The 10,501-nt window shown below is 63.2% G+C and overlaps 1 protein-coding gene across 2 annotated transcripts; it reads left to right on the forward strand.

The window, feature by feature from the left end:
* The first annotated feature begins 2,619 nt into the window (after positions 1-2,619).
* On the forward strand, positions 2,620-10,306 carry MYBPH (myosin binding protein H). 2 transcript variants are annotated; one of them, XM_054713111.1, is made up of 11 exons: positions 2,620-2,924; positions 3,022-3,156; positions 3,703-3,870; positions 6,029-6,117; positions 6,403-6,598; positions 6,776-6,915; positions 7,303-7,462; positions 8,819-8,955; positions 9,116-9,302; positions 9,588-9,639; positions 10,032-10,306. In XM_054713111.1, exons 1-10 carry the CDS (start codon positions 2,666-2,668, stop codon positions 9,602-9,604), a joined length of 1,488 nt encoding a protein of 495 aa, XP_054569086.1. In that variant the 5' UTR covers positions 2,620-2,665; the 3' UTR covers positions 9,605-9,639; positions 10,032-10,306. The 2 variants fall into 2 exon arrangements, with proteins under 2 accessions (XP_054569086.1, XP_054569085.1); XM_054713110.1 differs by lacking the exons at positions 9,588-9,639; positions 10,032-10,306 and having other exon boundaries at positions 9,116-9,489.
* Positions 10,307-10,501: the final 195 nt, after the last annotated feature.

Here is a 10,501-nt window from a genome sequence, read left to right on the forward strand (position 1 = left end):
CCTACCGGCCCGTCTCTGAGGCCCACGCGCTCACCTCTCCCCTCTCGTCTGGTTCCTCTCTCCCAAGCTTGGGGCCCTGAGCTTGGAGAAGGGGCGGCCAGCGTGGACACTGCTGGGGCCTTGGGAGTCTCCAAAGGAGGCTGCCTCTTCAAACCCGCCTGCCGTGGCTTCACCCGGCAGGGCTGGGAGCGTCACTGACACTCACTGTCATCCAGACCTCGACTCGGCTCCTGGTGAGGGAACCCTGTGTCTGTAAGGCCGGCAGGAAGGAGAAAGGGGGACGCCCAATCCTAACCCTTCTCTGCCACGGGAGAGGGCGGGTGCAGAGCTCTGACAACTCTCCAGCTGGAAGGAGACACCCAGGTTGCCTCACGCGTCCTCCCTACGTCCCAGGTCTGGATCCAGCCATGGTCCTGCCATTCCCAAGGGCTCACCGCCATGGAAGGGCCTTCCTATCGCCACAGCAACCCCGTCCCCTCATCCCTCTCTGGGGACACACTGGGCCCTCAATCCAGCAGGGCTCCTCAGACAGGCTGCCTGGGACATGGGGTGGGCAGGAGGGGACGTGTGGGGTGATGTGCTGTGTAGCCAGAGAAAGTCCTCGAGGATTCATTGGGGGAGGCCCTGCTGTCTGGACTCTGTGACTTGGACAGAGGTTTGTGACGCTAGTTTGAGGCCTGGGGAAGGAAATACCTATTGGCTGCATTGAAATCTGAACCAGCTGGAGCTGGACAGATGCAACTGGTCTCAAGGTCACAGCTCAGCCAAAGGCAAAGAAGGTGGGAAGGGACCTGGCCAGAGCCTCGGGGTACGTGACATTTCCCCGCTGGCCAGTGGGACCAAGCCTTCCCTAATGCCTGAAAGAAATACAGGCCCTGCATGCTTTCACATGTACGGTATAACCCACCACACAAGGGTCTTTGAAACCCAGGGCTGTGAGCCCTCCAGGACTGCCACCCCCTCGGCCCTGCCCCCTGGGGCCAGCCTCCCGCCGACTGGGACACGCCCGGCAGGGTGATTCAGGGTCCTGCCGTTAGTCACGTTCACTTATAGCTGCAGACTCAGCGCAGGGATGGGGCTCGGTCTCCAGGGCCCACCCCCTGCCCTGCAGGACCCTGAGTCACCTGGCACAGGCCCCACACGCCACTCCCCAACAAGGACAGCCAGGGGTGAGAGCAGCCACACTCTGGGCCTCACCCGGGGACGGAGGAGACTGTGCCTGCGGCTGAGGACCTGCATAAGTTACATGTGTGCTTAATTTTACATGGTGGGGCATACCGCACATGCTAAAGCATGCCTGGCCTATATTCCTTTCGTTTAAAGAATTGCTACATAGTGAAGACTTGTGTAGCCACCACCCAGGACAGGAAATGAGACCTCAGTAACGCTCCTGAAACTCCGCTCGGGCAGCCACATCCTGGCTTCCTCGTGGTCTCGCCACCGGGGGACGCCCCTGGAGCAGAGAGCCTGCCGCCGTCTGCGTTTGCATGTGATGTGGGTGGGATGACACCCTTGGGCTTTGTGGGTGCGGACTCACTCAGTCACCTACGCACCCCACTGCTGGGGCAGCTCTCTCCCGAGGTGCCAGCTGTGGCGCATGATCCTCTGGGGACGTTTCCTGCAGGGCTGTCTCCTGAGAGCCTCGGGGCGGCACCGCGGGGCGTGGTGTGTGCGATTTCTGCATTGTGCTCGGTCCCATCTCACGTCCCAAAGGGATTCCTCCGCCCACACGCCCAGCGGCAGTGGGAGCTGTTGTCTCGTCTCCCTGACGCCCAGTGTCCGGATCATTAGATGGTCACCAATCTGACATGTTCGTGGGTGAATGAACCAGGGAATGGAAACACGTACCTGCCTCATTTCCTCCCCTGCCAATGCCACGCCAGGCCCTGCTGTGAAGCGTCTAGAAGGTTCCGAGTGCGGGCTTCCTCCATGGTCCTTCCCACGCCTGCCTTACTGACATGAACCCACCCCAGGGCTGGGGGTCTGTCAGCTGCGCTGTGATAGGTGGGGCAGCGGAGGCCCCAAGAGGGTCCTGCCAGCATCTCAGAGAGGCAGTAACAGGGGCCCTGGACGCCCTTCCTGGGATCCCGTTGCTGAGAGACCCACCTTGGCACCCCAACTCCTCCCTCTCTAGGGCCCTCAGCTGCATACCACACAAGGGAGACCCCCCGGGCATGGGAGGGCAGGGGCACGGCTCCCAGGGGAGGCTATTTCGGGCTGTCTGGGCCCCAGCCCCACGCTCCGGAGCCTGGCCACACGTGACCCCCGGGAGGCCAAGGCGGCCTGAGCTGGGTTCACCCTCCAGATGGAAGCTCATTGCCACTGCCCTGACCCCTGGCACAGGCCACTGCCAGCGTCCTATCTCACCCATCTGTGCCTTCCTCCCATCTGGGCACCAGCACCCCGGCTGCTGGGAGCCAACACGGGTGATGGACGACACAGTGCCCTCTCAAGGGACCCTCCGTCCCTCCCCCAGAGCTATTCCTGGCCTGGGCGCCTCCCCACTCCCAGCCCCCACCTGGCCTGACCCCACAGCTGGGAGCCATCTGGCTGGGGGTGGGGCAGCCTGCCTATATAAGCCTGGCCCTAGGTGTCCCAGCACCCTGGAGGCCAGACCCTCCACGCTGACCTCGGCACGCTCAGCCTGACCACAGCCAGCCCGGCAATGACAGCGACCTCGCAGGCCCCTGACTATGGTCCGGAGGAGGCCGCCTCCGAGGTGCCCACGGCGCCCACGGGCGAGGAGCAGGCGCCCACGGCAACCCCTGAGGCTCCTGCCCCCACGGCCCCGCAGGCCCCTGACCATGGTCCGGAGGAGCCCGCCTCCGAGGTGCCCATGGCGCCCACGGGCGAGGAGCAGGCGCCCACGGCAACCCCTGAGGCTCCTGCCCCCGAAGCCACTGAGCCTGCACCTCGAAGTGAAGGTAACCAGAGGGGGGGCAGGCGGAGGAGGGAGGCAGGCGTGGCCGAGGATGGGGGGCTCCGAGCCACACACCTGCCCTCTCCCCTCTTCTCCCGCAGACGTGCCCAGTGCCCCCCTGCAGCTGACCATCGAGGACGTGAGCGACAGCTCGGTGACCGTGAGCTGGGAGCCTCCGGAGAGGCTGGGGAGTCAGGGCCTCCAGGGCTACGTGCTGGAGCTCCGCAAGGAGGGAGGTGAGCTCTGGGCGAAGCCCGCGTGCACCAGGGAGTGGGCTTGGGGGCCGCGAGCCCCAGACCCCACTCAGTGCAGGGAGAGGCGAGGAGGCAGGGGGGTCGGCGTGTCCCCAGGAAGCGCTTGTCCCCCAGCTCCAGGGAGCCCCTGAGTGACAGCACACAGGATAGGGACGGGGGCACTGCTCTGCGGAGAAGTGAGGGAGGGGCCGCCTCTCGGAAGACCCCGCGGGGGGAGGGCAAGCAGGAGGCAGAGCAGAGGAGCTGGGGTGGAGGGAGAGTTGGAGATGGTGAGGAGAAATGGGACACGTTCCTGTTTCCACCTCCACGGCAGCCACGTTCGGCCTGGCCTCGGTCTCTGACCCCACCTTGCTGTGCGACTTGGCCACTGTGCCCCCCCTCTGAGCCGGAGAACCCCCTCTGTCCACTCGCCCCGGCTCCTCCATCAGGTGTCCTCAACGCCACAGACACGAGGGGCCGGGAACGGGAGGAAGGGGGACGAGGCCCAGCTCCTCGGCGGTAAGGGTGCCCATGGCCATCCCTCCTCAGCCTCGGAATGGGTGCCCGTGAACGCCCGGCCCATGATGGTGACCCAGCAGACCGTGCGGAACCTGGCCCCGGGAGACAAGTTCTTCCTGCGCGTGGCCGCCATGAACCTTGCGGGGGCAGGCCCCCCCGCGACGCTGGACCAGCCCATCCACATCCGGGAGATCATCGGTGAGGCCTTGCGTCCCATGCCCAGCCCGTCCCAGGCACTCATGGGATGGATGGAGAGACTGAGGCCGATGGGCAGAGGGGACAGGCAGTCATTCCCGTCCCTATCACGTGGGCAAAAGCCACGTGCTGCCGCCATCTTGCCTTTAGAAAGTTCCAGGTTCCCAGCAGCAATGACCCTCTGAAGGTCCAGGAGCCCATTTCTCTGAGGGCCCATCGCCCAAGCCTTGGGAAAAGGGTTTCCTGACCCAAGGATGAAGGCTCAGGCTCCCCAGGTCTCCTGCCTCAGGTCCCAATGCTAGACTCCTTCTGTCTAGTCTTCCCCCGAGAGCCAGGAAAGCTCACCCCTGCTCACCCCTGCTCATTCCTCTGGCCTGGGTTCCAGGGCTCCCATGGGGTCCAGGTCTCTGGTGGGAGGAAGACAGGGCCCTCAAACGGACCATGACGATTTCTCCATCCCCAGAGGGAGCACCGCCCTGGGGACCCAGCTGTTTCCCTTGCTAAGATTTCTATTTGTGGGGTGCACCAGCCTCAAGCCTACCCCTGTTCCCTGCCAGAGCCGGTCAGGTTTCAGTCTGTTCACGGCCGTGAGTCATTCCTTCACATCCAAGGTCTCTGGGGACAGCCCAGGGCGCAGTGAGGAGAGACACAGGCCAGCAGGTGACTGAGGCCTCCTCACCTCCGTCCTTGCTCCGCGCCTCCAGCCTCAGAGGGGGACCCACGGGTCTGAGCAAGGCCTCCAGAAACGGGGCTTTTCACGGCCACAGGAGGGTCAGGTTTGGGTTCAAGGAGATAACCTCGGCTCCAGGGCCCAGGAGATGTAACCACGGCAACTTAGAATCCTTGGCTGTCAAGCTGGGCCCCAGCGTCAAGGACTCGGGAGACCCAGCCTCCGGGGCAGCCCCTCCCAGAACCTGACTCCACACAAGACCTCTCCTGCCTCCAGGGAGCAGAAATGTTCGCCCTGGTTTTCAGAACCCAAGGGTGCTCCCAGCCTTTGACTCTGCAGCGCAGACACAGAGACCGGTAGGGAGGGCCCGGGGCCTGCCCTGGGGCCCCAGGGAGCTCGGCTCTCGCCCGAAGCCCAGCGCTGACAGCCAGCCTCGGCCCCTGCTACTCCGCTAGAATTCCTCTGGCAGCCGAGAAGGGGATTTCCTGGAGAGAAGAGGGGAGAGACTGTGAACAAACAGGGACCAGCCAGCCCTCCTGGTGGGCAGGGCAGGGCGGAGGCCAGTCCAGGTTCCTCAGCTGCTCAGCTGTCCCTTTTGGGCCACCTGCAGCTGCCAAGCATTCCACCCCGAAGCTCCCAGAGCCAAGTGCCCACACAGCTAATCCTCGGAGACACAGTGTTCCTTCTCCCTGTCTCCTCCCTCCGCCCTGAGAGCCACCAACTGCCGCCACCTGTCCACCCAGAAGCCTCAGCCACCACCCACCCCCGCCCGGGGCAGCGGCTTGGCTGCACTGCTCCCCTGGGAATGCCGTGGTGCGGGAATGCCGTGGTGCGGGAATGCCGTGGGGCGGGAATGCCGTGGTACAGGAATGCCGTGGTGCCGAGCTGCACCTGGTTGGGAGATAGTAAGGACCCTGGTGTCCCGTCCTTGCCAGATTCCAGAGAGGCTTCCGACGGAGAGACTGGACGGTGTGTGTGTGTGGGGGGGGGAGGGGGGGTGCAGAGGAGAAGGGAATTGTCTGCTCTGGCGTCTTTTAGGAAGGAGACCTCCTAACCCTCCACGTGACCAGGAGGCAGAGCACGGGCACTTGGGTCTCTTGGAAGGTCCTGTGCTCTTGGGGCGGGAGGGGAGGGACTGGGTTTGGAAGCCTAGGCTGTGCCCCCTTTCTGGAATGCAGGCCGGTGGGTGAGGATCCCCAACATCTGGACCCAGGAATCTGGGGCCGCAGGAGAATCCCAGCCAGCAGGGCCCAGGAGCCTAGGGAATCCGGATGCTTCTCCATCCACACCGTGGAGGCCCTGCCCTCCTGGGACTTTCTGGCTTAGTTCCCCCAGGGCTTTAGGGGGGTTGGGGCCCCTCGATTTCAGGAGCAAGCTTCATTCATCCCACAAGATGGCCCCACAACACACCCAAGAGCCCTCCTGCCCAGCCCACAGGCCTCGCCAATCAGCAGCCCGCTGCTGTGTGAGCTGACTCTCACTTTGATGCAGAGGCCCCCAAGATCCGTGTGCCCCGCCACCTGCGTCAGACCTACATCCGCCAGGTGGGAGAGATGGTCAACCTGCAGATTCCCTTCCAGGTTCGTGTGTGTGTGGAAATCAGGGTACCAGCTTGGGTGGAGATCAGGGCCCCTCTGGGGGGGTCAGAAGAGCCCAGGAAATGTCAGGATCTCTGTGGGGGTCTGCCTGGGACCCCAGATGCCCCCTCCTGCACGTTGTCCAACCTGTGGATGAGGCAACTCTGCTGCCCCTGCTGGGAGGACTGGTGGGGACAGCTCCCTGCACACAGCTACAGAGACCCCAGCATGGGGTGGCTGTAGGGTGCTGGCACCTCCCTGCACAGCCTGAGGGCTCCTCCCTCCCAGGGGAATCCCAAGCCTCAAGTCTCGTGGACCCACAACGGCCAAGCTTTGGACAGCAAGAGAGTGAGCGTGCGCACCGGAGACCAGGACTCCATCCTCTTCATCCGCTCGGCCCAGCGCTCAGACTCAGGCTGCTACGAGCTCACTGTGCGGCTGGAAACCCTGGAGGCCCGGGCGGCCATCAACATCCTGGTCATTGGTATGGGGCGGGGGAGGCAGCGTGCTTCGCCGCGGCCTGGACACCCCCACCTCCTACACCGTAGCTGACGCTCATGGGGTCAGGCCAGGGGAGTGCGATAGGAGCAAGATCCTGGGGGTGGGGGTTGTCCAGCCAGCCCAGCCCTCCCCCTCACGCCCCCTGACACTGGTCCTGCAGAGAAGCCCAACCCGCCCAGCAGCATCCGGCTCGTGGACGTCTGGGGCTGCAATGTGGCCCTCGAATGGACGCCGCCCCAGGACACCGGCAACACTGAGCTCCTGGGCTACACGGTGCAGAAGGCGGACAAGAAGACACAGGTGAGGCTCTGGGCCACCGGGGTGGGAGGTGTGAGTGGGCGAGGGAGGAAGTGGACGAGGTGTGGGGGGCAGCCCACTGAGATCGGAGACTGAGTTCAGGTCCGCCCGCCACCAGCCTCACTCCCCCCGAGGCTTTTGGCAAGATCCCTGTCCTCTCTGGGCCTCAGTTCCCCCATGAAGACTGCAGGGGGGAGAGGGGGGGAGGATGCTCTCTGAGGACCCCCAGAGAGGTCACCCGAATGACCCAGAATGACCCAGAGGCCCCTCCTCCCAAGTGAAAGTCCCTCAGGCCCAAGGGAGATGCTGCAGCCTCCCAGGGGAGTAGCAGCAGGGTGAGCAGGGAGGGGGCGGTGGGTGGGCTGTGATGACAGGGCCGGGTCCCCGCAGCAATGGTTCACCGTGCTGGAGCGCTACCACCCGACCACCTGCACCGTCTCCGACCTCATCGTGGGCAACTCGTACTCCTTCCGGGTCTTTTCGGAAAACCTATGTGGACTCAGTGACTCGCCCGCCGTCACCAAGGAGCTGGCTCACATCCGGAAGACAGGTAGGTCTGGGCCTGGATGGGAAGCAAGCCAGTCCTAGCAAGGCTGACTCTCTCCCCGCTCCACCTCCACCTCCACCTCCACCTCCACCTTTTCCTGGGAGTCAGCTGCCCTCTCTGAGGACTTCTCATGGATGCTGCTCCACACACAGCCATGCACACACACACACACATCCATGCACAGCTATGCACACACACATCCATGTACAGCTATGCACACACACAGAGCTATGCACACACATCCATGAACAGCTATGCGCACACACACACAGCCATGCACAGCTATGCACACACACATCCATGCACAGCTATGCACACACATCCATGCACAGCAATGCACACACATCCATGCACAGCTATGCACACACATCCATGCACAGCTGTGCACACACATCCATGCACAGCTGTGCACACACATCCATGCACAGCCATGCACACACATCCATGCACAGCTATGAACTCATATGCACACACACACAACTGCAAAGGGATGGATGTGGTGGACTGAATTAACAAAGACATCAGAGTAGTCCCATGCAAATAAGAAGTGTCCCTTAGGAGAGGGAGACTGTATTTATTCCAAAGATGCCACATGTCTGCGGACACCATAGTGGTCGTGGGGCCTCACGTGCACTGTCCCAAAGGAACCAGTATGAGGGCAGTGGGGACAGTGGACTCTGGCAAGTTTGCTGATAACACAGACCTCCCAACCCTAATACAACTCCACGTGGATGGACAGGAGACACTCAGCCTTTACTCTCTCCACACGGGGCAAGACCCCTCACGCCGAATGCTAAATCCCAGGCCTTTTCTCCGCCACCCTGCGTGCTCCAAGGCCCTCCCCCTCGCGGAGTCTGTGTGGGCTCCGGAAGGCACACTCTTGTTATCAGCAGCCTAAGCTGCACAGAACTAGGAAGACATTTTTGTTTGAAAAAGAAAAGCCGGTTATTTCTCCAAAGACAAACAGAAATCAAATGTAGTAGCTCCAGGTTGCTGGCCTCCACCATCGGCCAAGATCATCTCCTCTCTCTGGCTCTCCTGCCCACCCTCTCTCAGCTCCCCTTTCGGAGCCCCCGGGTCTCAGCTGTGCTCTGCCCCTGGGAGACATTCTGTCCCTACGTCCCAGCACACTGGCCAGGAGCCTGGGGCCCGCCACGGAGCTCCAGAGGAGGGGCAGGACGGCATGGATTGTCATCGTCCTCTGGACGCTAAGATCGTCCTCCAGGCCGTCAGCGCCACAGTCCTCAGAAGAGCCTAGATGGGAGCTGTGGCGCTCACCTGGGGAAAGGGGCTGAGGTCCATCCTAAGGGATCTCCTCCTATAATCTCAAATTTACCCCATTTTCTCCCGTGAACCCAGATATTGTTGCCAAACTTAAAGAGTTTGTTGAGAGAGACTTCTCAGAAGCCCCTTCCTTCACCCAGCCCCTGGCTGATCACACCACCACCTCCGGCTACAGCACCCAGCTCTCCTGCAGTGTCCGGGCGTCACCCAAGGTGAGGGGCAGGCCCGGCTGTGCCTTGGGGAGGGGGGGAGGACAAGCAGGGCGGCGGGGCCGAGGAATCTGAGCAGGCATCTCCGCCAAAGCCTGAGGATGGCCTGGGAGAGCCCGTCCCAGCCACAGCCTTCCCGCCTCCCTGTGACCGTGCTCCCCAGCCCAAGATCATCTGGATGAAGAACAACATGAACATCCAGGGGGACCCCAAATACCGCACCTTCTCTGAGCAAGGCGTCTACACCCTGGAGATCCGGAAACCCAGCCCCTTTGACTCCGGGGTCTACACCTGCAAGGCCGTCAACATGCTGGGGGAGGCGTCTGTGGACTGCCGGCTGGAGGTCAAAGGTGAGGGTTGGAGGAGGGTCTCTCCCTAGGGACCTGCCATGGGGAGAACAGGAGATGCACCTCTCCTCCTGCGGGACTAGCGGAGGCTGCGCCCTGAAAACCCGCAGGACCGGGCAGGGCGATCGCGCTGGGGCTGCCGGGACGTTCCACGCTCGGGAGGGTGGCCCGATGTGGCAGAGGAGGAGCAGTGTCCACCTGGGAGGTAGCCTTGAGCGGCTCTGGTTTCTCCACCCCCAACCTGGTCCCCAGAGGACCCCCGGCTCTAACCTGTGGGATCTCTTCCAGCCTTAGCCACACACTGAAGCGCGGGGAGGAGGCGGCTGTGATGGAGACACAGGTAAATGGCTGACCTGCTCCCTGGGCTGGATCTGGGCGAGGCGGGCAGGTGAGCAGGGGAGGGGCACTCAGTGTGGGCACGGGTCTGCAGTCACACACAGTCCAGAGACGGGGCGGCCGGCAGGCAGGGCAATGCTGGTGGGGCCTGGGGGCAGGGATTTGGTGGACGGTCCGGTCCTGGCTCTGAGTGACCTGGGGCTGGACCTGTTTCTTGTCAGAAAAGTGGGGCCAGCAGCGCGTGCCCACCTTCTCTGCGAGGTGGTTCTTAGGCGCTGGACAGGGAGGAAGTGCAGAGCCCAGACGCGAGGAAGGAGAGAGGGCCCGCTTCCCCTGCCCTCCTCACCCCTCGGCCGGTTTGCCAGGACCAGGGTCATGGAGCGTGTTCTCTGCCAGGTGCTGTGGGCCTGAGGGGTCAGGGCCGCCAGGCCCATATCCGCGCCAGGAGTCTCCAGACCCCTCTCTGTTGTGACGACGGACAGCTCTGCTCCCGGGCCCAGCCCCACCTCCCTCCGCCCCAGGCTGCGGCCCAGTGCCCAGGAGCGGGCCTGGCAGGCCCCGGGACGGGCTTGCTGGGCACAAGGGCCCTGGACGGCGCCAAGATGGCTGAGCCCTGCAAGGCGTCGCATGCTGGGCAGGAAACAGCAAATAAAGGTGCACGTGTGCTGTCGGGGCCTCTGTGACCGTGATGATCATCTCCTGGGGGAGGCGCCGGGTCCCTGCAAAGTGGGGGATGCGTCTCCATTAGGAGGTCTCCGCATGTGCCCCACGCGGAAGGTCGGCGGGAGGGGACGTGGGAGTCAGGGGGGTTTCTTGACAGGAGATGTTTCAGGATCTGGCTCTCACGGTCAGGGCTTGCCAGCCCC

Source organism: Eptesicus fuscus, chromosome 24, assembly GCF_027574615.1.
Source record: "Eptesicus fuscus isolate TK198812 chromosome 24, DD_ASM_mEF_20220401, whole genome shotgun sequence".
NCBI classification, from domain to species: domain Eukaryota; kingdom Metazoa; phylum Chordata; class Mammalia; order Chiroptera; family Vespertilionidae; genus Eptesicus; species Eptesicus fuscus.

Coding starts and splice junctions, on each gene's coding strand:
- MYBPH (XM_054713110.1), top strand. CDS start 2,666: ATGACAGCGACCTCGCAGGCCCCTGACTATGGTCCGGAGGAGGCCGCC. Junction 6,599..6,775: donor CATCAACATCCTGGTCATTG/GTATGGGGCGGG, acceptor CTGGTCCTGCAG/AGAAGCCCAACCCGCCCAGC. Junction 6,916..7,302: donor AGGCGGACAAGAAGACACAG/GTGAGGCTCTGG, acceptor GGGTCCCCGCAG/CAATGGTTCACCGTGCTGGA.